General features: G+C 45.6%; 1 protein-coding gene across 2 annotated transcripts in view; it reads left to right on the plus strand.

Moving 5' to 3' along the window:
• The window catches only part of TBCE (tubulin folding cofactor E), a 750803-nt gene that overhangs the window by 651924 nt on the left and 72257 nt on the right, over nucleotides 1-26622 (plus strand). For both annotated transcript variants that reach the window (XM_082250252.1, XM_082250253.1), the window contains one exon: nucleotides 12652-12805. In XM_082250252.1, the coding sequence (XP_082106378.1) occupies nucleotides 12652-12805 (154 nt within the window). The remainder of the gene's footprint in view (nucleotides 1-12651; nucleotides 12806-26622) is intronic.

Genomic DNA, 26622 nt, shown 5'->3' on the forward strand with positions numbered 1-26622 from the left:
GAGAGCATCAAGCCCAATCATCTGAAGACTTGAAGCTGTGTCCGTCAGTGAACCTACATGTCAAGTCGCACAGCAAGTCAAAAGTCATTAATTTCTATTTGGCCTATTCTCACTGCCGCGACTTGAGTTGCGGCGACTTGAAAAGTAGTTCGTGCATTACTTTTGGGCCGACTTCAGTGCAACTTCCTTATATAATGAGGGACAAGTCTCACTGAAAGCCGCGAACAAGTAACACTACAGAGTTGCGCAAAGTAGCAGGACTCTGTAGCCGCAGCAGTGGAAACCGGGCCTTAAAATAGCAAACATGTGTATACATGTGTATACTTACCTGCTCTGTGCAGGTGGTTTTGCACAGAGCAGCCCACATCCTCCTCTTCTCGGGTCCCTCGCTGGCTCCCATGGCCACTCCCTCAGGTGGAGTGCCCCCATAGCAAGCAGCTTGCTATGGGGGCCCCCGAGTCGAGTCACAGCTCTGTGTGTCTGATTGGCTAACTGACTTTGACAGCAGCAGAGTCAATGGTGTATGAGGGGGGCTGCTGCACACAGAAGGTTTTTTATCTTGATGCATAGAATGCATTAAGATAAAAAAAAAAAAAACTTCTGCCCTGACAATCCCTTTAGGATCTCTGGAGGTTGACTTGTCCATGCTTATCCACAATTTTTGTTCTCAACTCCTCAGACAATTCTTTGCTGCTCCATGCTCTGTGTGGCACACAGAGACACACAACAGAAAGATTAAGTTCTTTTTTCACCATTTTAACTGGTTTGATTTCTATACTGCTCAAAAAAAAAATGAAGGAACACTTTATAATCAGAGTATAGCATCATGTCAAATAAACCCCTGGGATATTGATCTGGTCATGTAAAGAGTACGTTTTTCTTTTTTTTCTTACCTGCAATACTAGCACATTATGTGACTCCTGCAAACGAAGCCCATGTTTTCCCCACTGGAGGCCGCATCCATCTTCATCTGTCTTCTTTCGGGATCTGCGGACTTTGACTGTACTACTGGCCAGAGCTGCATGACATAATGCGTGCGGGAGCCGCTGGTCACGGCACAGGGATCTGAAGAAACGGAACGGGCACCGTTCCTTTAGAGCGCATGCGCAGAGGACGTCATCCAGTGCATGCAATGTAAATATCTCCTCCTAAACAGTGCAAGTTTAGGAGATCTTTACAGTACCTTTAGGTAAGCCTTATTATAGGCTTACCTTTAGGTACAAATTAGAAAGGTAAATTTACAACCACTTTTAATCGGGGTACAACAACAAGTCATATAAACTCCTGGGATATAGATCTGGTCAGTTAAGTAGCAGAGGGGGTTGTTAATCAGTTTCAGCTGCTTTGGTGTTAATACAATTAACAGGTGCACTAGATGGGCAACAATGAGACAACCTCCAAAACAGGAATCGTTTTACAGTTGGAGGCCACTGACTTTTTTCCCTACTTATATTTTCTGACTAGTTTTGCATTTGGCTAGGGTCACTACTGGTAGCATGAGGCAATACCTGGACCCTATAGAGGTTGCACAGGCAGTCCAACTCCTCCAGGATGGAATATGTGCCATTGCCAGAAGGTTTGCTTTGTTTCCCAGCACAGTCTCAAGAGCATGGAGGAGATTCCAGTCCTCTGGTGGGCCCTGTGTTCACTGCCTGGCACTGTGGAGCTCTATTGACATTTGCCTCTGAACACCAGAATTGGCAGGTCCACTACTGGCTCCCTTTGCTATTCACAGATGAGAGCAGGTTCACCCTGAGCACATGTGACAGACGTGAACGAGTCTGGAGAAGCCGTGGAGAATGTAATGCTGCCTGTAACATAATTTAGAATGACCAGTGATGGTCTAGGGAGGCATATTGATGGAAGGACGCACAGACCTTTACAGCCTAGACAATGGCACCCTGACTGCCATTAGGTATCAGGATAAAATTCTTAGACCCATTGTCAGACCCCATGCTGGTGCAGTACGTCCTAGGTTCTGCCTGGTCCATGACAATGCCCAGCCTCATGTGGCAAGAGTATGCAGCCAGTTCCTGGAGGATGAAGGAATTGATACCATTGAATAGCCCCCACGCTCTCCTGACCTAAATCCCATGGAACACCTTTGGGATGTTATGTTTCGGTCTATTGGACACCGCTAGGTAGCACCTCAACCTGATCAGGAGCTCAGTGATGTCCTCGTCCAGATCTGGGAGGAAATACTCCAGGACACCATTCGTCATCTCATTAGGAGCATGCCCCGGCGTTATCAGGCATGCATACAAGCACGTGGGGGCCATACAAACTATCAAGTACCATTTTGAGTTGCTGCAATGAAATTTCAGCAAAATGGACTAGCCTGCTACATTATTTTTTCACTTTGATTTTCAGTGTGTCTTTGAATTCAGCCCTCTGTAGGTTGATAATTTTCATTTCCATCAAACGATGTGGCATCCTTTTGTTCCTAACACATTACCCAGTCCATATCAGTATAGATATCTAGAATGATATCCCCATTGAGATCTGATGTGTTTTGAAAGCGTTCCTTTAATTTTTTGAGCAGTGTATATTGTCAGCATCTGTTAATTGATACATATGAGTTTAATTACAGGTTACATGAGCATCACAAACTTGTAATGTAATTATCAATTTTGAAAAGGTTCCAATAATTTTGTCCAGTCCATTTTTGGAGATTTGTGTTGAATGTGTCAGATTTAGCTTTTTGCTTCTCCACTTTTTTGTGTCATACCAATACAAATAAAATAAACTAACATCAGGCTGCCTAAACATTTGTAATAGTAACAATTTTCTGGGCGGAATGGTGCATTATCTGACAGAAATGCAGGGGATGCCAATATTTTTGGTCATGACTGTTTATAAACAAAAAAAGGAAGGCAGCAGGGACATGTTCCTATGTAAACCCTCCCATTCCCAGCTAACCTCAGTTTTGTTAGTGTCCTTAGGTGATGGACCTTTTATCTGTACTGAGACAAGCCTCCATTCTCCTATGGAAGTCGGTCTCTCTTTTTTCTTTCTTTCTCTGTTTCTCTCTGACCATTGTGCAAAGCGAAGTCAGTATTGCGTTAAACATTCAATCCATGGTGTCAAATCCTGCTTTCCCGTTTGGGTGTACTGTTACTGCTGTCTGGTTACAGCAGGATGGCTGGGTTTTAAAATTTTGAACTTATTGCCATTTTTGGCAAGTGGTGCCTTTGTGCACCTTTGTGAACCTGCAGGAACAGATTTTACTGCACCTGTGTAGCCTGTAGTTCCTCTTGCACCTGTGCTGCCATGTTCCCGCAGAGGGTACAGCTACTGTGCATCTTGCAACTTCCTTTTTCCATTCAAGTCTCCAAACCATCAGAATCTCCAGGTTCTTTCTGTTAAGGGCAAGTTACGAGTGGTTCACTCTTACAATTCCTGGGCTACAGCTGCCTGCATCGAGGCATCCACCCTATCCTACTTAAGTTTAGCTTCCGAGTTTGTGAGTATCCCCCTTGGAACAATTTTCATAGCCATGGCAGATTAAAAGCATAGGTATAGGGGTTTGGGTGACCTTGCTGGATCAGACTTAACCTTTAGATGGTAGTATATCTGTTCTGGGTACTAGTACCTTTTCCTCTGATCTGTTGATCTCTCCACATTTTGAGTCCTACCTTATCCTGGTCATTCAGCTGGCCCATTGGCCAATACAAGAGGAGGATGTGTCGGTTAAGGATGAACCTTAGCTAAATCTTCAGAATGAGCCTTCTCTGTTTATTCATGCTCAAGATTCTTTGGCTTAAATGCCGGCTAGCATAACTCTCTTGCAAGCAATTCCTTGAGCGATTACTTTTTGAGTGTGATTACCTGTCTGGTCTCTCCTTGGATAAGTACATCCAGGAGATCACAGGAGATAAGAGTACTCTTCTCCCCCAATAAAAGATAGCTTGGGTCTTTTGCCAGTAGATCTTTTACCTCAGAGGTTAGGAAGCGTTCCTTTCTTCTCTCGCATTCTTCCAATATGAAGTCTAAGAGAGAAACATACTTTCATAGGAAAACAAGGCCCTCCAAGTCAGGTTTATTTGGTGCAAATGCCTCCTTGGAGTGATTTGTTTCCCTTCTCGTCTAAGAAAATCTCCGATAACTAGATAGTGTCATTTCCAGGGGCTTCAAACTGAAGATTTCTGCTTCCTCACCACTTTCTCCTTTCTCATCACAGTGGGCAGATCTGCTTACTGCTGTGCAAAGGCACTTGGATCAGGCAGTCATTCTTCTGCACCAACAAGAGAATGCTTTAAATGAATTTACTCAGACCTTTTTATATTTCCGAAACTGAATGGAGGCATCCAGTTAATTCTGGATCTGAAGACTCAACTTGCTCCTTCCTGTTTAAAAGTTTCACATGGAAAATGCCAGGTTTGTCATTGCCTTCTTTCTTTAAATTTTTTTTTACCTCAATAGACATCAGGGAGGGTTGCCTGCACATTCCAATGTTTCGGTCTCATCAACGCTACCTATGTTTTGCAGTGAACGATCAATATTACTTATTTGTTGATAAAATGTAAAAAATGTCTGCGCCGAGTGTAAAAAAAAAATGCAAATAGCTGAGGCAGCTCACACATAAGCAGTATAGCCAACTTATATAATATAATGGTAAGAAAAAATTGCAGCGCCTAAAACATAAATGATAAATAGGGACCAATTAAGAATCTGTGTTCTTAAAGATGACAACAAAGAAGTCTCTTGACTGTAGAAAGTAGTCCAAGATTAATGACAAAAAGAAAAATTAAATAAATCACTCAAAATGAATACAAAAGGCAGTCTATAGCAATGACCACCGTTCCAGTGAGAGATTACAGCAGTAGTTTCCAAACAGGTGAACCTTCACCGTCAAGTGATATGTAAACTCACCAGACTTAATAAAATGGAATGTATATCAGCACTGCTCCTACTGCTCCTACTGGTGACTGTGAATGAATGTGTGATTCCTAATGCTAGGCTGCAGCTGATATAAGGCAATATAATCCCTTTAGTAAATCATGTATGTATCAGCGCTGCTCTAGATAGCGAATACATTTAATTTAATATTTTGCACTTGGCACTTTATTCACTATCTAGAGCAGTGCTGATACATACATTGTTCACCAGACTTAATGGCTGCCATTACAGCAGCTTGGAAGCCTTATACATGTACTGTATGTAGATGTAACGCTCCGGCGTTTATTTGTGTGGTGTGGATTTGCAGCTGCGGAAGTTACACTCAGTAGTCATGTAGAGATGTGTTGAACTACCATATCCAACTCTCAAGACTCATCATTGTGCACCAGCCTGTCTCCGCAAGCACATACACAGACACTCATTAAAGATGTTCCTGGAGTGATATGTTTATATGTGGAAGTATAGAGGTGATACTGAGGGGACAGGCGTGGATAGTGATAGCAATGATAAGAGGTAAATGTTCAGGAGTGTATAACAGATGGTGATAGTAAGCACTTAGCATAGCAATCATGTACAGGTAACAGGTGGTAGTGGAGAGCAGACGAAGTGTACAGGAGATGCTAGGCTAGTGCAGTGACAAGATGGTAATAGGCTCAAGAGCTTGCAATCTAAGTAGCGGTGCAGATGATAGATGTAACAGTATAGTTCTTAGAGTAGCAATAGTCTTTAGTAAGCAGAGTAGTAGTGAAAGTAGATTAGGAAGGTATTCCCCTGTGGGGTACTTATCACTGGTAGGTTTGTAAGGAGAGGGTTCCGGCGGTGAGGTAATGATCTTGTAGCGAGATACAAGATGTTGTAGCAAGTCTTCGGTCAATCCAGGTATTAGGGAATAGCTGGAGGATTCGGCAGCGTTCGGTAATGCTGTAGCAAGCGGTTTGCACGAACACATGTGAGTGAAAGCCGGCGGTTGAAATAGCCGCTCAGAGCGGCACTCACTGATGAGGTCATGGAATTTAAAGGGACAGGTACTAGATGCGTTCCACCTATCTATATGGTGGAACGTAATGTACAAATAATAGGCTGGAAGGGTACCGCAGGTACCAGGATCTTACAGTACCCCCCCCCCCTAAGGCCGGCTCCGGAAGGCCTATAACACTGGTCTCTCTGGGTATTTGGAGTGGAACCTTCGTATAAGCCTGGGTGCGTGGACGTCAGAAGCATCCAACCAGGTGTCATCTTGGGGACCATAGTTTTTCCATCTTATGAAATATTGGAGTTTTCCTCTGTGGATACGAGAATCCAAAATTTCTTTAATCTCAAATTCTTCTCCACCTTCAACTTGTATTGGAGGTGGAGGCGCGATGGTAGGTCTAATCCCTTGGTTGGGTGTATGTGGCTTCAATAGAGATACATGGAACGGGGGGTGTATTTTAAGATCTGCCGGTAAGGTGAGTCGAACTGCAGATTCCCCAATGAGCTTCTCAATTGGGAAAGGTCCCAGGAATAGAGGTCCAAGCTTTTTACTAGGAATTTTCAACCTCAAGTTCCTCGTAGATAGCCAAACAAGATCCCCAATAGCATATTGAGGCGAAGGTCTTCTGCGGAGGTCATAGTACCTCTTGTGTTGGCTATGAGCATGTGAGATGGTGGTGTTAAGTAAGCCCAAAGAGTCTTTTATTTGGGTGAGATAGTCAGAGGCTACTGGGTTACTTGATGGTAGGATGCGTGGTGGAAGAATTGTGGGATGGAACCCATAGTTCAGGTAGAACGGACTTTGCTTAGTAGTACTGTGGGTTGCATTGTTATAAGCAAATTCTGCCAGAGGGAGGAGGTCCACCCAATCATCCTGTAGGTATGAGGTTTAGCAACGCAAATATTGTTCAATACACTGGTTGACTCTTTCAGTTTGTCCGTTGGTCTGTGGGTGATAGGGGGAAGTAAGTTTTCGCTCAATGCGCAGTATGTGACATAGAGCTTGCCAAAACTTAGAGATGAACTGCGAGCCCCGGTCAGATAAAAGAGTCTTTGGAATTCCATGTAGTTTGAACACATATTTCACTAGCAATTCCGCTGTTTCCTTAGATGAAGGTAGTCTGCGAATGGGAATGAAATGTGCCATTTTTGTCAGATGGTCCACTGACACTAGGATGGTAGTGAATCCTTTGGACGGTGGTAATTCCACTATGAAGTCTAAAGACACAACTTCCCATGGAACTTTGGGTATTGGTAGACTGCAAAGTAAACCAGAAGGTTTTGTAGTGTCAATTTTGGACCTTGCACAGATGTCACATGAAGAAATGAATTTTTGTACAGACGTCTTCATCCCAGGCCACCAAAATTGCCTAGTGAGCAAATTAAATGTCTTAGTCATACCCATATGTCCTGCCATAGGTACGTCATGGGATAACTCCAAGATTTTGGTACGCATACTGGGAGGTATGTAGAGTTTGTCGTTAAAGTAGCGGAAGCCTTCTGCATCAGTACTTAGTTGAGGTGGTGGTGAATCCAGTCTTAGACTGTGCAGAATCTCTTCCTTTAAGGGACGAACAGCACCAATAATACGGTCATGGGGTATTATAGGTAATGAAGGAATTTCGGCACAGTTATCTTCGGTTAACCGTGATAACGCATCTGCCTTCTTGTTTTTGTCTGCAGGTGTGTAGGTCACTAAGAAATTGAATCTTAGGAAGAATAGTGACCAACGTACCTGTCGGTGGGAAAGGGTCTTGTTGGTCTGGAGATATTAGAGGTTTTTATGGTCTGTATATATGAGTATTGGCAACCGGGTGCCCTCAAGTAGATGTCGCCAATTCTCCAGTGCCAACTTCATGGCAAGTAACTCTTTTTCACCCACTGGGTAGTTCACCTCTGGGTTACTTAGTGATTTAGAGAATAAGGCAACTGGGTGAAGTGGTGAAGTATTCGTAGGTCGTTGGGAAAGAACTGCTCCTACAGCCATATTTGACGCATCTACCTCCAGGATGTATTGGAGGGATGGGTCTGGATGGCGTAGTATGGGAGCGGTAGTGAAGCTTGATTTCAACAAGCTGAACGCTTTATTTGCTTCTTCAGACCATTTAAATGTTTGCTTAACACTTGTAAGTTGTGTGAGTGGTCTCACAATAGACGAGAAGTTCTTGATGAACTTCCTATAGAAGTTTGAGAATCCAAGAAATCGTTGTAAGGCCTTACGAGTTGTTGGTACAGGCCAATCCAGAATACAGGATATCTTGCTCATATCCATCTTGATGCTGTTCTTGGATATGATGTATCCTAAGAATAACACCCCTTTCTTATGGAATAGGCATTTCTTCAGTTTTACGTACAAGTTGTGTGCGAGCAATCTGGACAACACAAGTCTTACATGTCTTTTATGTTCAGACAAGGATTGAGAGTAAATGAGTATATCGTCCAGATATACTACGACACAGACATCGAGTAGATCTCGGAAGATGTCGTTTATGAACCGCTGAAATGCTGCGGGAGCATTACACAACCCAAACGGCATCACTAGATATTCGAATAGTCCGTATCTAGTTCTGAATGCCGTCTTCCACTCATCCCCACTACGGATGCGGATGAGATTGTAAGCCCCTTTAAGGTCTAACTTTGAGAAGTAAGTGGCTCCACGCACTTGTTCAATCAGTTCCGGGATGAGAGGTAAGGGATAGCGATCCTTTATCGTGATAATATTTAATTGCCTATAGTCAATAATAGGCCGAAGGCTTAAATCCTTATTGCGGACAAAGAAAAGTCCTGCAGCTGTGGAAGAAGTAGAGGGTCTAATGAACCCTTTCGCTAAGTTCTCATCCAAGTATTCCTTGAGATGAGAAAGTTCATCCTGAGAAAGAGGATAAACATGACCGAAAGGTAGCTTACTATTAGGGAGTAGGTCAATAGAACAATCGTAGTCCCTATGGGGAGGCAACACTTTAGCATTTTTCTCAAGGAAGACTTCTGATAAATCCTGATAGCATGGTGGTGGTGTAATTTCCTCTGACACCATGGACAGGATTTTCTTTTGAGATTGGAGGTTACACGTGGTCTCGCAATAGTGAGAAGGGAAGGTTAGGGACCGTGTCTTCCAATCGTTGGTTGATGTATATGTAACCAGGGAAGTCCCAAAATAATGGGAAAATGTGGTGAGGGTAACACATCAAACGTGGTGGTCTCAACATGAGACTCGTTAGCAGTAGCAAGGAGTGCTTGTGTCTGAGTGGTAATTGGACCAGAAGATAACGGAATACCGTTAATCAAACTAACAGAGACAGGTTTGGGTTTTGAAATAATAGGTATTTTATTTAAAGCAACAAAACTAGTGTCAATGTAGTTCCCACAAGATCCTGTGTCGATCATGGCCTTGGTGGTGATCCTAATTTGGTCCCACTGTAAGATCAAACGAATAAAGAGATAGGGATTAGTAAAAGAAGTCGTTAATCCCCCCAGCAAGACCTGTGAACACTCACCCTTTTTCTTGTGGACAAGGGGACAAACGCTTATCAAATGTTCGGCGGAGGCGCAGTACATACAGAGATTTTCTGTTCTTCTCCTGGCCTTTTCAGTAGACGATATTGGTGGGCGGATGGTTCCTACCTCCATAGGAGTAGGATCGAAGGACGACTCCCGAGAAGGGTTGGGTAATGGGATTCCCATTTTTTCAGCCTTCCTCTCTCGTAATCGTCTGTCTATTTTGATACTAAGTTGTATCAAGGCATCCAAGGTGCCAGGTAAATCCGCTCGGGCGAGCTCGTCTTTTATGGCTTCAGATAACCCAAGCCTGAACTGGGTTCACAGAGATGCATCATTCCACCCTGAATCAAGGGTCCATCTCTTGAACTCTGCTACGAAATCTTCAACAGGTCTCCTTCCTTGTTTTAAAGCCCTCAATTGGCTGTCAGCAGTACTCTGCCTATTAGAGTCTTCATATAGGCTAGAGAGCTCTGCTAAAAACGTAGGATAGGAGTTGAGAAGAGGGTAATTTTTCTCAATAAGAGAGTCTGCCCAAGCCCGTGGATCACCTGACATATATGATATAGTGGTGCAGACTTTTAATTGGTCTGTAGTGTAAGTACGAGGTTTTAGATTAAAAGCAATTGACATGCGTTTTTAAATTCACAGAATTTTTTCCGATCACCCGTAAACACTTGTGGAGGGTTTATTTTGGGCTCACGGGGTTGGGCAGCGGTGAGCTGTGAAACATGGGCTATCTGCTGTCTCAAGGTCTGGTTTTCATTTTTCACTTCAGTAAGTGAAAGAATTAATGAATCTACCTTTTGTGATAGTTGTATCACATGTGTAGCTATTTCCGCTGAATCCATTTTTCTGGTTCGTGCAATCTGTAACGCTCCGGCGTTTATTTGTGTGGTGTGGATTTGCAGCTGCGGAAGTTACACTCAGTAGTCATGTAGAGATGTGTTGAACTACCATATCCAACTCTCAAGACTCATCATTGTGCACCAGCCTGTCTCAGCAAGCACATACACAGACACAGACACTCATTAAAGATGTTCCTGGAGTGATATGTTTATATGTGGAAGTATAGAGGTGATACTGAGGGGACAGGCGTGGATAGTGATAGCAATGATAAGAGGTAAATGTTCAGGAGTGTATAACAGATGGTGATAGTAAGCACTTGGCATAGCAATCATGTACAGGTAACAATCCAGGTATTAGGGAATAGCTGGAGGATTCGGCAGCGTTAGGTAATGCTGTAGCAAGCGGTTTGCACGAACACATGTGAGTGAAAGCCGGCGGTTGAAATAGCCGCTCAGAGCGGCACTCACTGATGAGGTCATGGAATTTAAAGGGACAGGTACTAGATGCGTTCCACCTATCTATATGGTGGAACGTAATGTACAAATAATAGGCTGGAAGGGTACCGCAGGTACCAGGATCTTACAGTAGATCCCTCTGGAGATAACCCAGTGGCCAAACCTTGCAGAAACAATCAGATGTTGTTGGATACCTGGATGATCTCCTGGTATAAGTCAAGTCCTCCCTATCCCTGTCAGTCAACATCCAACAGATGATACAGGCTTTACACAGTTTTGATTTGATCCTCAACTTGAAGTCAGTGCTGGACACATCTCACAGATTGGAGTACCTGGGTCTGATATTAAACACAGCACTGTTCAGAATCTTTCTGCCTCTGGAAAAACTTCCTTCAGTCTCAGGCCAGAGCCCTCTGGGCCCAGAGGAATCATTAATTCATGCTTGCATAGGGGTCTTGGATCTCATAGTTTCCTACTTTTGAGGCTGTACCTTATGTCCAGTTTTACTCCAGACCTTTGCAACTCAACATTCTGACCCTGTGGGATAAACAGACTTGGATTCAGTCATCCCTTTCCTCTTAAAAAGTAGGAAAACAGCTTCTTGTAAAGCCTACCATTGCACCTGGAAGGCCAAGTTGGTCAAGGAACTTTCACCCTAGGAAGTACACCATATCACGTCGTTCCTCGAGTCTGAACCAACATGACTTGAGGGGCAAATCATGGCCTTACCCATTCTGCTTTAAATACCTTAGGTGTAGTTAAGGGCTTTGTTCAGGGATTAGCTCACATCTTCTTCCTGCTCTTTCACAAGTGTCTTCATGGGACTCCTCAAATCCACTAATTTAACCCATTAGGAATATTCTCTTCTCTGACCTTAAATGTAAGGATGCTGTTCTCTTGCAGTCTGACAGCAGAGAGGCTCTGCTCTTCCATGATTATAATTTTTTATGTGCTAAGTTGTCTTTCAATGTTTATTATAAAATCATGAAAAGAACAAGAAACATTACATAAAAGAGAGGTGTAGAGGTAAATGAAAGGAAGAAGTGGGAATTGGGATATTCACCATTACTATTCTCAAGAAGTCAACAACCATATCTGTATCATCATAAAAAATGATGATGAGCATCTAAATTAGCAAGTAATCTGACCCAAGGTTTGTCAGTTACTTTGTTTTGCAATCAGATTTTCATGTATTATTGTCAAAGATTTGCGTGTCTTTACATCTACAATATATTTGTTTTGCATGGCTTGGCAATTACTTAGTTGACATAAATATATGTATATCAGCAGTTTATTTTGATGTTTTGTGATTCCTTCAGGTTTTCTTTTTAGTTAGTGCTTTAGTTAGTCCCTAGGATTTTGCAAAAAGATAATATGGGATATTGAGGTCATATGATACACTAATCCAGAGTCTGTTATCCTTACGGCTTCTAAAACACTAGAGTGAAAAGCTTGGAACAAATCCAGCATTGCTCATATTGTAGTTACTGAATACTATTGAAATAGTAGCTTGTAATTTTGTTTCTAAGGCAGGAAAATTTTGTGAACACGTTTTAGTCATATTTCTGATCTACATTTATATTTCTCCCAGATTCACACACAGGTCTTGTTCCTATTTACTAACAAAATGAGTTCTTAGTTATAATATTGTAAAGTGGAGAAATAATGCCCAATGTAATTGAATCAATAATTTCAGTTCAAAGGAGCTGAAGTGTTGACAATTTACAACCTTTTATTTCTCTTGCACATGAACGATCATTCAAAGTAAACACAGCTTCACATTATTTACTATGGTATGTAAACATACACTTTGCAAGGTGAACTGCCTCTAAATAATTAGTAAATCAACCTCAGTGTATTCTGGAAAAACCGGGGACCTGTACATTATTCTGTACATTTCATAGTAGCTAGTAAATCATAAATAGTTTACAGTAAGAGGAACATTTTTCCATAAAAGATCACTTTTTTACGTTTTAAACAGATCCTGCCAGAAGAAAGGAGAGGAGCTGAACTTGATTACAGAAAAATGTTTGGGATTGACTGGCTAAAAGCAGGTGGAAGTCAAAAAAATGAATTTAACAATGCTTCGGTGACGTTTCTAGTAGAACATCCACGCTACACTGCTCTTGTTGAAAGTAAGAAAAACAAATGCTTCACAATTCCGTTAGTATAATTATTTTGGCTGCACACTTTTCAACTACACCATTTTTTAAATGTCTGTAATGAGTAATTATATTATCTCCGTTTTTGCTCACCAGATGTAAAGTGTAAATGTTGGATGTCTGGTGTGGTTACAGGTAGAGAGAAAACTTACAACCTAAGCTAATAGAAAGCTATAGTAAAGATTTGGATAGTAAACTTGTTAACATACCTAATGAATACCTTATTCGGGTCTTGGGGTGCTCAATATACAGTAGGTTATGGGGTGCTCAATATAGCTTTACTGTTAGTTTAAAATCAAGATATGTTTCACGCATTCCCAAAATAACTTGAATATCACCAACCCATGTGAGGAGTGAAGCTCTGACATAAAAGATGGCACAGAAAAAGTTTGGATTGAAATGAACAGGAAAGTGCAGAATTCAATACAACCTACTGTACAGCTATTAGAGATTAGCTGCACCAGATTTTGAACTCTCTGGTATTAGTAAATCAACCCCAATATGTCAATTTCTAAGATCAATGTGAGTACCTTCTTCCCTGCTTATGATACCTTTATCTTGGTAGCCAAAAGAACATAGGGTAAGATTGCCATTGCACCATCCTCAAGTACTTTCAAGGGGAAGACTAGTAGCTGTCTGGAAGGAATGAAGCTTTTGAGCTTTTGTATCATATTCTTTGGATTCAAAGGGAATACAAAGCAAATGCTTTAGTGCCAGGAACAATAAGCTTAGTGAACACAACATTAGAGTAACTTTTCAGGATGTAGTTTGTCTCTTTATAATTTTTTAAAACGTTTTCTTTCTCTTTTGTTCACTGATGGACACAGCTCCATGTCTTCCTTGACCCTTGGGCTTATGCTGCTCTCTCTTCAGGAGTAGGACTAGGCAGAAACAATTTTAGCTACGCCCCTGAGGCAGTCCCAGGGGGTATACTATCACTTCCTGCTATAGGACTTCAGTTTTTTCTGCCTAATCAGCAGATATCCCTTTGAGGAGTCTCTCCTGAAGAAACTGACAGTTCCACCGTCAGTGGACTCTCAGGTTTTCAGGCTCAATAAGGCCACGCCTTTGCTGGTGGAGGAATTTCCATCCTTTAAGGATCCTGTGGACAAGAGAGCCGAGGCTCTGGTTCAATACCTTTTCACGGTGGCAGGTTCAATTTTGAGGCCGCTGTTTGCTATCACCTTGGTATCCCAGACCATATCGAAATGGGCAAAAGTTTTACGTCAGGATCTGGAAGGGGATCAACATGTTCCTGAGCTGGCGGATCAGTTGATCCAGGGGCTACAGTACATTTGTGAAGCATCTTTGGATGCGGCTTTTTGGCTGGCAGAGTATATGTGATGGCGGTGATCCTTCACTGCATGATTTGGTTGAAGCACTGGTCGGCCGACCAGGCTTCTAAAAAGGTGCTGACTAATCTACCTTTCTCTGTCGCTCATTGACAGACGTAGTCCTCCTTGATTAATATCAACTCGGGTTATACTGCCCTCTACAGGAGTAGGACTAGACAGGAAAGAAAACTTTCTGGCCACACCCTAGGGGCAGTCCCAGAGGGTATATCCTCTCACTTCCTGCTACAGCAAATCAGTTTTTTTCTGTCTAGTTAGGAGTAAGGACCTAGATTCCTTGCTAGGATCTTCGGTCCTGGCAGGATTTTTTTTAGAAATACTTTTTTTAACAGCTTTTTTTCTCCAGTGTTCCTGTGAGATCTTCAAGTAAGTACGTTGAAACTGGGCGACGGGCTGGATGTTGAGGTCCAGTGGTCACCCCAGTTCAGCCTACGAGCGCGTGCAGGCCATAGCTCCGCGCTGGGTCGGCCGCGACATAGTCCCATTGGACTGACCCTGCGACTTAAACGTCTCGCCTGGACGCCAATGACCAGTTGCAAACTGGGTCACGGCGTCCGTATTGGTCGACAGCCCCCCCACCCCGGTGGAGAGGGGTTCTGTCAGGAGTTGGCGCCCGCCTGGTTCCGATATGGTGAGTAGAATGTTCCCCCTCTCCCCCTGTCGGGTTTGTTGGTGGACGCGGGCCCCTCTCTGGGATGGTCGGACACTCAGTTTCTGGGTCCCCCCTCTATCCTATAACAGGTCACAGATCCCCCAATTTGAGTGTGATTTTGTGAATAAGAAACCAGGAGGCTTGGTTTGGGAGCTGACTATCTAAAGTCACTATATGAGTGTAAGGGTGACTGAAGTCAGTGGCAGACTACTAAAAGGCATTACTATTGAAGTATAAAGGTATCCTACCTGTCACAGCGTGTATACAGGCCAATGCCTATGCCTGAGTTACTGCATCCGCAGGTCGCCATCCCTCCAGAGAGCCGGTCACTTCCACAGGCCGCACAGCCTCCCGCAGGCCGCACAGGCCGAGCGCACACTCCCGCAGGCCGCACAGGCCGAATGCACACCTCCCGCAGGCCGCACAGGCCGAGCGCACACTCCCGCAGGCCGCACAGGCCGAATGCACACCTCCCGCAGGCCGCTGCTAGTTTGCAAGCCGCCGCTATCCTACACAGGCCGCCGCCATTTTCCTGCAGATCGCACGAGGCCGCCATATTGGCGTAGCCTTGTGTCTCCAGCATGGGGGGCGGCCATGTTTGAGGTGACCAAACACCTCGTGCAGTAATTGGGAGGCGCCGGAAGGCGTGTAAAGGGGCGGAGCCGCCTCCTTGGCCCAGGGAAAGCAAGCCAAAGACTTCCTGTCTGTAACAGACAGTGCTGGAAGCAAGTTGATAAGAAACTTCTGTGCATCAGGTGAGCCTTGGGGTCTCTCTCTCTCTCTTTCTGAGGGGTCCAAGCAGGTACACTGAGGGGCGCTATTGCGCTGGGGGACTAAGTAAAAAAAAATTAATTAATTTTTTGTGTTTGCTGGCAAGTGTCTTGTATAATCATGGACCCTGCCACACATGTATCCCCACCTGATCCCCTCAAGGTGGCCGCAGGACCCTCCAGTACCCCACTTGTGATGATGCATTATCAGCAGTTTTGGAGTCTTTGGTATCCCGGGTGGAGGTAGCCTGTCAGGGACGGGGGTCAAGAAAAGCGACCCCCGCCTACCCCTATTTCATCTGATACAGATTCTGAGCTGGTCATTGCAGCCCCTTTTTCTGGGGTTGCTGTCTCAGGTACGGTCTCCTCAGACAGTGAGGAGGACGCTTCTGCCTCCGCCATAGCACAAGAAGCGTTGGTGGAGGCACTAGTTGTGTCTGTCCGGGAAACCTTAAATCTTGAGATTACACCGGCAGAGGTAGCGGAGACTCATATTCCTTTTTTGGTGCTAGCAAGCCTACCAAAATGGTGAAGGGTTTCTCTTGCCCAAATGGGGTCGCCCGTAAACGAGCCCCTGCTATTTCCAAACGCATTGCTAGGCGCTATCATTTTGAGGAATCCCTCATTACTAAGATGGACGGCACCACCAATAGTGGACTCATCGATTTCCAGGCTAAATAAAGCCACTGTTATCCCGTTGGATTGACAGAATGGGCCCCACCCATCTCTAGGGTGGGGGGGACGTCTTCACCGATTTCCGGATCCAGGGCTTTCCAGAATCCCAGATAAAGGGGTTCGCAAGGTCATATGGTCGGGATACAAGATCGAGTTTCGATCACTTCCACCGGTGCGATTCTTCCCTTCCAATATTCGACATCCCCGGGTCGCTTAAAAAGCTTTGCGGGGGACAGCTTGATGCAACAAGCAGTGGTAGTTCCCATTCCTTGGAGGAGTTCTAGTCGAACTTGTTCACAATGCCCACGAAAAAGGGCTAGGTGCGTCCAATTCTGGTCTTGGAAGAGATGGAATCCATCCATACAGTGGTGGCCTCCCTGCATCAGGGGGATTTCCTGGCGTCCATAGACATTTAGGATGCCTATCTTCATATCCCCATCTTCGCAGGACATCAGCGTTTTCGTTGCTTTTTCCCAAAGATCATCCCTGGTTCCCACCAGGTGTAACGCTCCTGCGTTTTATGTATGATGTGGATTTTCAGCTGCAGAAATATTCCACTTCAGTAGTCATGTAGAGAAACGCTGAGACACCATTCCCAACTCTCAATGACTCATCATGTGTGGATGATCTCAATTCAGCAAGTAAATACACACACTCAATAAGATGTTTCCTAGAGTGACTTATGTATATAGTAACACAGTGATGATAGGCTGAAGAGACAGGTTGGGTAGAGATGGTAGATGACAGACACTTGAAAGGAAATGTTCTTGAAAGTAAGATAGTAGCAGATGGGATGCAGATAGGTTTAGCAATCATGTATGGTAGCAGATGACAGAGTAGCAGGTGGACATACAAGAGAGATCAACCCAGTGCAAGAACAGGTGGTAGTAGGCTCAAGAGCTAGCAATCTTCGATAATGCAGATGTAGTAATAGTCCTTAGTATGCAGAGCTAGATAGTGTAAGCTTTAGTATGAAAGTTATAGAGGTTTCCCCTGTGGGGTACTTATCACTAATAGCAATGTAGCAGAGGAGAGGTTCGGCAAGAGCGGATGATCCGGTAGCGGGATACAGGGATCAGCGCAGCGTGGTTCCGACAGCGAGGTATGCTTGCAAGCATGAGAGCTTCAAGACAGGTTAGCATCAAGGCACAAAGCAGTTTGAACGAACACATGTGAGTGAGAGCCGGCGATCTAAATAGCCATCCAGTCCGGCGCTCAGTGATGACAGCATCAGTCTTAAAGGTGTATGCGCACCTTACCAAAAGAGAATGGTGGGGCGCATACACTTATGAAAGAGTAATTAGGGTACCCAAAGGTACCAGAACATTACACCAGGAGACTGAACTATCTGGGCCTAATTTTGGATACATCCTTGGCAAGAGTGTTTCTCCATGCGGAGAAACTCCAGAAGATTCAGTCAATGATTCGGATGTTGCTGTCCGTCAACTGGCTGGGATTGATGGTCGCCTCCTTAGAGGCAGTACCGTTTGCCCAGTCTCATACCCGAATTCTCCAAAGAGGAGATTCTTCTCATATGGAATCGGAATCCCGATTCCCTGGACAATTGGATCCGATTGAGCGAGCGGACCAGGGAGGCTCTGGTCTGGTGGCTTCGGTCTCAGCCAGGGGAAGTCATTTCTTCTGATAAATTCCAGGTTACCGATAAATGTGTTGGAACTCTGAGCGATCAGATTTTGTCTGATTTACTGGACCGAGCAGCTCCAGGGCAGCCCGGTTCGGATCCAATCGGCCTATGCCACGGTCATGACTTATGTCAATCACCAAGGGGCACCAAGAGTGCCCTGGCGGCCATAGAAGTGGCCAACATTTTTATTGGGGGAACAGTTGTTCCAGTTCTCTCCGCGATATTTATCACAGAGGTGGACAGGCAGATTATCTCAGCCGTCAGATTCTGGATCAAGAGGAATAGTCTCTTCATCCAGAGGTATTTCACCAGCTGTCCCTTTATTGGGGCACCCCGGATATGGATCTGTTGGCAGGTCGGCTCAACAGGGCTCGCGCCCGCGATCCTCTAGCGGACGCAGCAGACGCGCTGAGAGCCCCGTAGGGGCAGTATCAGCTATTATATGTCTTCCCCCCTCTCAAGTTGCTGCTGAGATTTCTCCGCAGGATAGAGGTGGAGGGAACTCCAGTTATCCTGGAAATTCCGGGCTGGCCTCGTCAAGCCGGGTACGCCGACTTAGGCAGGCTAGTCGCGGACGCTCCTTGGAGACTTCCTCTCAGGGAGGATCTGCGGTCTCAAGGACCGATCTTCCATCGTGCTTTACAGTCGCTGGCTTTAACGGCCTGGCCATTGAGACCCAGGTACTGAAGGACAAAGGATTGTCAGCTTCAGTTATTCCTACTCTAATTAAAGCAAGGAAAGCGACTTCCAGCCAAGTCTATTATCGCACATGGAAGGCTTATATTGCGTGGTGTGAATCGTTGGAGTTTTTCCCCCACGTACCTATTCGGTGACCCGAATCTTGGCTTTTTCTGCAAAATGGGGTTGAGCAGAAACTATCCTTGAGCACTATCAAGGGTCAGGTTTCAGCGTTAGCAATCTTCTTCCAGAAGCCTCTGGCTACTCATTCCTTGGTGCGGAATTTCATCCAGGGGGTGCGGCACTTGGCTCCGCCAGTGCGCGCGCCCTTACCGCCCTGGGATCTTAATTTGGTTTTGTCGGTTCTGCAGAAACCAGAAGGTGGCCTTCTTGGTGGCTATCACTTCTGCATGCAGGGTGTCAGAACTGGCTGCATTATCATGCCATTCCCCATATCTAGTGGTTCATAGGGATAAGGTAGTTCTTCATCCGAAGCCATCCTTCCTTCCTAAGGTGGTTTCAGATTTTCATCTGAATGAAGATATTGTGCTACCTTCCTTGTGTCCGAAGCCCAATCTTCCTCGGGAATGTGCGTTGCATTCCTTGGATGTAGTTCGGGCAATCAGGGTATACCTGAAGACTACGGAATCATTCCGTAAAACTGATTCACTTTTTGTGATCACGGATGGCCCCAGAAAGGGGTTGCCTGTATCTGCCGCGACTATCTCCAAATGGATCAGACAGACGGTGGTACAGGCTTATTCTATTAAGGGTCGGAATCCTCCGTTCCCTGTTAAGGCGCACTCCACTCGAGCGTTCAGTACTTCCTGGGCCTTACGCCATCAGGCGTCAGTGGTCCAGGTTTGCAAGGTGGCTACCTGGTCGTCGGTGCATACCTTTACAAAATTTTATAAAGTTGATGTGATGGCATCGTCAGATGCCTCTTTTGCCCGCAAGGTTTTGCAGGCCACAATTTGAGGAGACCGGTGGTCTACCTCGAGGGTTTTTTTCCGTTGGATTTTCAGTTAAGTCTCATCTTTTGATTGATGAGCCTTTAAAACTTCTAGTTGGCACCGGTTGGGCCTTCTAGATTGGATTTTGATTTCCATTATATCACCCCTCATTTGTGGCACTGCTTTGGGACGTCCCGAGTTGATATTAATCAAGGAGGACTACGTCTGTCAATGAGCGACAGAGAAAAATGGATTTTTGTAAGATCTTACAGTAAAATCCTTTTCTCTTAAGCTCATTGACAGACGTAGTACCCGCCCCTCTGTTTTCTGAGTTGGGTTGGGTTAAATTCTCTAAACACTGCTTTGTGACATAACTGATTTGCTGTAGCAGGAAGTGAGAGGATATACCCTCTGGGACTGCCCCTAGGGTGTGGCCAGAACGTTTTCTTTCCTGTCTAGTCCTACTCCTGTAGAGGGCAGTATAACCCGAGTTGATATTAATCAAGGAGGACTATGTCTGTCAATGAGCTTAAGAGAAAAGGATTTTACGGTAAGATCTTACAAAAATCCATTTTTTGTAGGTGACCGTTTGTTCGGTGCCTCTATGGAGGAGATCATTAGGGCCTTACCGAAGGTACCTTACTTCCACAGGTTACATAGTTACATAGTTTGTGAGGTTGAAAAAAGACAATGGTCCATCCAGTTCAACCTATGATGTGTGTGTGTGTTTGCTGTTAACCATACATTGTATACCCCTGTATGTTGTGGTCTTTAAGGTGCCCATCTAATAGTTTTTTGAAACTATCAATGCTCCCTGCTGATAAGACTGCTTGTGGAAGAGAATTCCACATCCCCACTGCTCTGACATCATATCCCCCCTCAATCGTCTCTTCTCCAGAGAGAATAAGTTCAGTGTTTGCAGTCTTTCCTCATAGCCGATGCCCTCCATTCCCCTAATTATTTTTGTTGCCCTTCTCTGGACTCTCTCCAGTTCCAGCACATCCTTCCTGAGGACCAGTGCCCAGAACTGGACAGCATACTCCAGATGTGGCCGGACCAGAGTCTTGTAGAGTGGGAGAATAATATCTTTATTTCTGGAGTGAATCCCCTTTATTATACATCCCAGCATTCTGTTCTCTTTGCTTGCAGCGGCTTGGCATTGCATGCCACTGCCAAGCCTGTTGTCTACCAGTACCCCCAGGTCCTTTTCCATCCTAGACTCCCCCAGAGGTTTCCCCCCCCAGAGAGTAGCTTGCTTTCACATTACTGATGCCCAGGTGCATTATTTTAAATTTTTCAACATTAAACCTCATCTGCCATGTAGTTGCCCACCCCATTATTTTGTTCAGATCCTCTTGTAAGTTTTCCACATCTTGCATAGAAGATATTGGCATGCTTAGTTTAGTATCGTCCGCAAATACCGAGATTGTGCTGGATATCCCCTCCTCTAGATCATTTATGAATAAGTTAAACAGGATTGGCCCCAGAACAGAACCTTGGGTGACCCCACTTTCCACACCTGCCCAATCCGAGTACTCCCCGTTTATCACCGCCCTGTGAACTCTCCCCTGGAGCCAGTTCTCTATCCAGGTACTCACCCTATGGTCCATACCTACCTTCCTTAGTTTGTACAGTAAGCGTTTGTGGGGAACGGTGTCAAAGGCCTTTGCAAAGTCCAGATACACTACATCCACAGGCTTACCTTTATCTAGATGGCAACTCACTTCATCGTAGAAGGTTAATAGATTGGTTTGGCAAGAACGATTTTTCATGAATCCATGTTGATTACTACTAATAATACCATTTTCATTACTAAAGTCTTGTATGTGGTCCCTTAACATCCCCTCCAAAATCTTGCAGACTACTGATGTTAGGCTGACCGGCCTATAGTTACCCGGGATATATCGCGGCCCCTTTTTAAATATTGGTACCACGTTGGCTTTTTTCCAATCAGCTGGCACCATACCCGTCTGTAGACTATCCTTAAAGATCAAGAATAATGGTCTGGCAATCACCTGGCTGAGCTCATTAAGAACCCTCGGGTGAAAGCCATCAGGTCCCGGTGATTAATTTATGTTAAGTTTCTCTAGTTTCGTTCTATCCTCTGTTAGCCATGGCGGTACTTCCCGAGGTGTATTATTTAGTTTAGCCTTACCAGTTGGGTTAGTGTAGCCCCCTGATTCTTTTGTGAAGACTGAAGAGAAGAAACTATTTAACACTTCCGCCTTTTCTCTGTCCTCTGTGGCCATATTTCCTTTGTCGTCTTTTATGGGGCCAGTGTGTTCTGGCCTCGCTTTCTTACTGTTTATATACTTAAAGAATTTCTTGGGGTTCTTTTTACTCTCTTCCACTATATGTCTCATATGTTCTATTTTAGCCGCCTTTATTTCTTCTTTACGTTTCTTAATACACTCTTTGTAATGCTTGAATGCTGCCAATGACCCCTCAGTCTTGTTTATTTTTTCTTTAGTATTAATATGCATTTTTATGTTGGAGTTTATCCACCCAGGGTTTAGTTTTGCTCTTTTAAATTTGTTTCCCTTTGGAATGCACTGGCCAATCCCTTTGTTTAGTATGCTTTTAAAGCACTCCCATTTTTCCTCCGTGTTCTTTGTTCCCAGGGTTCTATCCCATTTGATATTTTCTAGCAGAGAGCGCAGTTTGGGGAAATTGGCTCTTTTGAAATACTATGAATAATACTGAAACTAATTGACCTATGGTCACTGTCTCCTACGTTGTCCCGTATTTCTATATCCGTGATCAGGTCTGTATTGTTGGTAATCAGTAGGTCAAGTACCGCATTGTTTCTTGTCGGTGCGTTCACCATCTGACCCATAAAATTGTCCTTCAGAACATTTAGGAACTGCCAAACCTTGGCTGAGTGCGCGGTCCCTTCTGCCCAGTCTATATCTGGATAATTAAAGTCCCCCATTATAATGACATTTCCCATCCTTGCTGCCAATCCTATCTGTAAAAGGAGGTCCGCCTCCCCCTCGCCATCCAATCATGACAGCTGTCAAACCAAGTCTCAGTTATCCCCACAAAATCTAAGTCCTCCTCAAACATCAGTAGCTCCAGCTCTCCTATCTTGTTGGCCAGGCTTCTGGCATTGGTATACAAACCTCGTAATTTTGACCGGTTGCCTATATCCTCGTTCGATGTTGTTTTTAGGCTGCTCTTGTGATTTTTCCCCATACCCACCCTGGGTTTAGGAGCTCTGAACACCCTATCGCTAATGTCCCCATTTGTGCCCTCTGAATCTTGCTTTCCACTGGCTAATTCTACATCTGTACCCTCCCCCCATCACCTAGTTTAAAAGCCCCTCTAACTTTTTGGCCATGTTCTCACCCAGTACGGCTGCACCCTCCCCATTAAGGTGCAATCCGTCCCTACCATAGAGCTGGTGGCCAACTGAGAAGTCGGCCCAGTTCTCCAGGAACCCAAAACCCTCCTTACTACACCAGCTCCTCAGCCACTTGTTAACTTCCCTAATCTCCCACTGCCTCTCTGGTGTGGCTCGAGGTATAGGTAGTATTTCTGAAAATACTACCTTGGAGGTCCTACTCCTCAACTTAGCGCCTAAGTCCCTGAAATAGTTTAGGACTCTCCATCTTCCTCTGCCTATCTTCCTCTGCCTATGTCATTGGTACCCACCTGTACCATGACAGCTGGGTCTTCCCCAGCCCCACCCAGTAATCTGTCCACCCGATCCGCGATGTGCCGCACCCGAGCGCCCGGTAAACAACAGACTGTTCGGCGCTCACGGTCTTTGTGGCAGATTTCACTGTCTGTCCTTCTAATGATTGAGTCCCCTACCACCAGCACCTGTCTTTCCTTTCCCTTTCTCCCGGCCTCACTGGAGGAGTTCTTCCCCTTGCAGCTAGGGGCGTTGCTCTGCTCTAGCAATGCTGGTCCCTGACTGGTTTCCCCAACATCACACAACGGGCGAATTTATTGGGGTGCTCCATCCCAGGATCGGCCTCCTTGCCTTTTTCCCCTCTACCCTTCCTAACTGTCACCCATCTACTCTGCTCTGATGCCTGCACCTCCGTCACTCCGCCCACCTCTGTGCAGGCCCAAGCCTGCACCTGACAGGTACGATCCCAGTTCTCCTTCAGTATGGACATACGTCTCAGTGTTGCCAGCTGCTTCCCTAGATTCAGGACCTGAGCTTCCAGGAAAACAAAGTGCTTACACTTTGTGCATTTGTATTCGCCCTCGATCTCATGATCAAGGAACGTATACATACCACAAGATGTACACCGAGTCGTATCTCCACACCCACCGGGCATTGTACCTACTAATCTAATCTAATGGGGATTCAGTAATTTAAATCTGTCCTGTGTGGCTGTTTCCTAGCTTCCTAACTCTGCTTTCTCACCCTCTGGTACTCTGTTTCACTCACAGATACTTACAGACACTCACAGTCGCAGAGCACAGTCAGTCGCAGGGTACATCAGTCGCACAGTACAGTCAGTTGCCCAGCACAGTCGCACAGCACCCACTGATACTCAGCTACACAGTACTCACTGACTCTCAAGTACTACCCTACACCCTCAGTCACAATCTTCAGTCACAATCAAATCACAGTCTTTACTTACATCCACAGTCTTAACTTACCAAGTGTGTGTCCCTGTGTACCTGTAAGCCGATACTTACAGTGCTTGTCAGCGATGCCTCACTCCTTCCTCCCTCAGTCAGTCGGTCTTCTGCTCCCGCCTCTCTCCTCTGTCACTTCCTGGTCTTGTCAGTCAGCCAGCTAGTGGGGGGGCTCTCTCTCTGTCTCGGTGTGTGAGGGAGGAAGGGGGTTGGGAGCTCTCTGTCTCGGGGGGGGGGGGGGGTCCGGTTATTCAGCTCACTCTGAGAAGGGGGGGAGGGAGTTACTGTACTACCGGACAGCTCTCACTCACCGCACAGCTCTCTCTCACTCCCTCACACAATCGCTTGCTCCTCACACACGCTGCCTCCTCACACACGCAGCCTCTGATCCCGCGTTCTCAGCTTCCTCTGATCCTCTCACATGCTCCCTCCTCACACACGCTGCCTCTGATCCTGCGTTCTCAGCTTTCTCTGATCCCGCACTTTTCCACCGGAAGTTGCAAGGGTTTCCACCGGAGGTTGCAAGGGGCAAGGAACCCTTTTTCTTGACTCACAAGCGGCCCTTTCGTCTGACTGGATTGCAGGAAATAGGTTCAAGATCCACCTGTACTTTCGCGGGCTGCTCCAAGAGACCCTGGAATGGTAAGTCAAAAGTGGGCACTGTTGGTTCCACAGACAAGCCTTCCCCAGCCTGAAGGGGCGCCCTCACCCGTATCTGTGGTGGGGAAACGCCTTTGTTTTTTTCCAGACCCGTGGACCTTGCTCATTCAGGACAAATGGGTCCATGAGTTTATTCGGTATGGTTAAAAGATCGAGTTTCGGTCCTTGGCTCCAGCGAGGTTCTTTTCTTCCAACTTATGCCAGTCTCATGATCAGCTGCAGGGCCTCTACGGAGCAGTGCAGGACCTGTTAGCACAAGGAGTCATTGTGCCGATTCCAGAGTCGGAATGTTTTCAAGGTTTTTATTCAAATCTGTTTACCGCTCCCAGGAAGGAAGGCAAGGTCCGCCAGATCTTGGACCTCAAGGCTCTGAACCACTTTGTGTGGGTTTAGAAATTTTGTATGGAGTCCATTCGCACGCTAGTGGCTTTCCTTCATCAAGGGATCTTTTGGCTTCTATCGAACTCAAGGACGCTTGCCTTCATATGCCAATATATGTCAGGCACCAGCGTTTTCTTCATTTTGCTGTGGGCGAGGAGCAGTATCAATTTGTGGCATTCCCTTTTGGTCTCGCTTCAGCTCCTCGGATGTGCACAAAAGTCTTGACCCCGGTGTTGGCCTTGCTCCAGCAGAAGGGGATCACAGCACTAGGATACCTGGACGATCTGCTTTTGCGTGCAGAGTCTTGTTCGGCTGTAAAAGTTGACTTGAAAATTACTGTGCAAACTCTACTGGAGTTCGGTTGGACTCCATCCACCAAGCTGAAATACTTGGGTCTGACGCTGGATTCAGCATTGGCCTGGGTGTTTCTTCCACAGGCGAAACTACTGAAGTTGCAGGATGCGTTTCGGCTCCTGTTGTCCAACCGTTGGTCGTCACTCAGGACTTGCATGCAAGTGCTGGGTCTGATGGTCCCCACCTTCGAGGCAGTCCCGTTTGCTTAGTTCCATACCAGACCTGTGCAAGGAGAGAATATTGCCAAATAGAACAACAATGATCTGCTGTCGCTGAACGATCTGATCCTGTTGAGTCGGGGTACGAGAAGATTTCTGATACAGTGGCTCCGCTCTCCGGCGCTTCGCCTGGGAAAGTCTTTTCTTCCCCTGTATTGGACAGTGATTTCTACAGATGCCAGTCTATCCGGGTGGGGAGCTGTTTTGGGTGTATACTCGGCTCAAGGTGTTTGGATTCGAGAGGTGTCCAATCTGCCAGTCAACATCCTGGAGATTGGGGCGATCAGGCTTTGTCTCAGTGGATGGATCGTCTGCAGGGATGCCTGGTGAGAATACAATCAGACAATGCTATGGTCGTGGCATATGTTAATCACCAAGAGGGCACAGGAAGTAGCCGGCATCCTGAGGTGGGTAGAACTATATGTTTCGGCCCTCTCTGCTGTGCACATTGCAGGGGTAGAGAATTGGCAAGCGGACTATCTCAGTCGGCAGACGTTGGATCAGGGAGAATGGTCTCTTCATCCGGAGGTGTTTCATTAACTGTGTCTTCGATGGGGGTCCCCCAATGTAGACGTGTTGTCTTCCCATCTCAAAAGGAAGGTACAGAGGTTTGTGTCAAGGTCTCGGAATCCTCTTGCCGATGCCACAGACGCCCTGGTGGCCCTTTGGCGTCAGTATCGTCTGATTTACACTTTTCCTCCAATACAATTCTGTCGAGACTGCTATGCAGAATCAAGGTAGAAGGGATTCCAGTCATTCTGGTGGCGCCAGACTGGCCTTGCCGGTCTTGGTACGCAGGCCTGGTGAGGCTGGTAGCAGATGTTCCATGGAAACTTCCTCTCAGGGAAGATCT

This window comes from Pelophylax lessonae (assembly GCF_965119305.1).
Source record: "Pelophylax lessonae genome assembly, chromosome: 3".
In the NCBI taxonomy this organism is placed as follows: domain Eukaryota; kingdom Metazoa; phylum Chordata; class Amphibia; order Anura; family Ranidae; genus Pelophylax; species Pelophylax lessonae.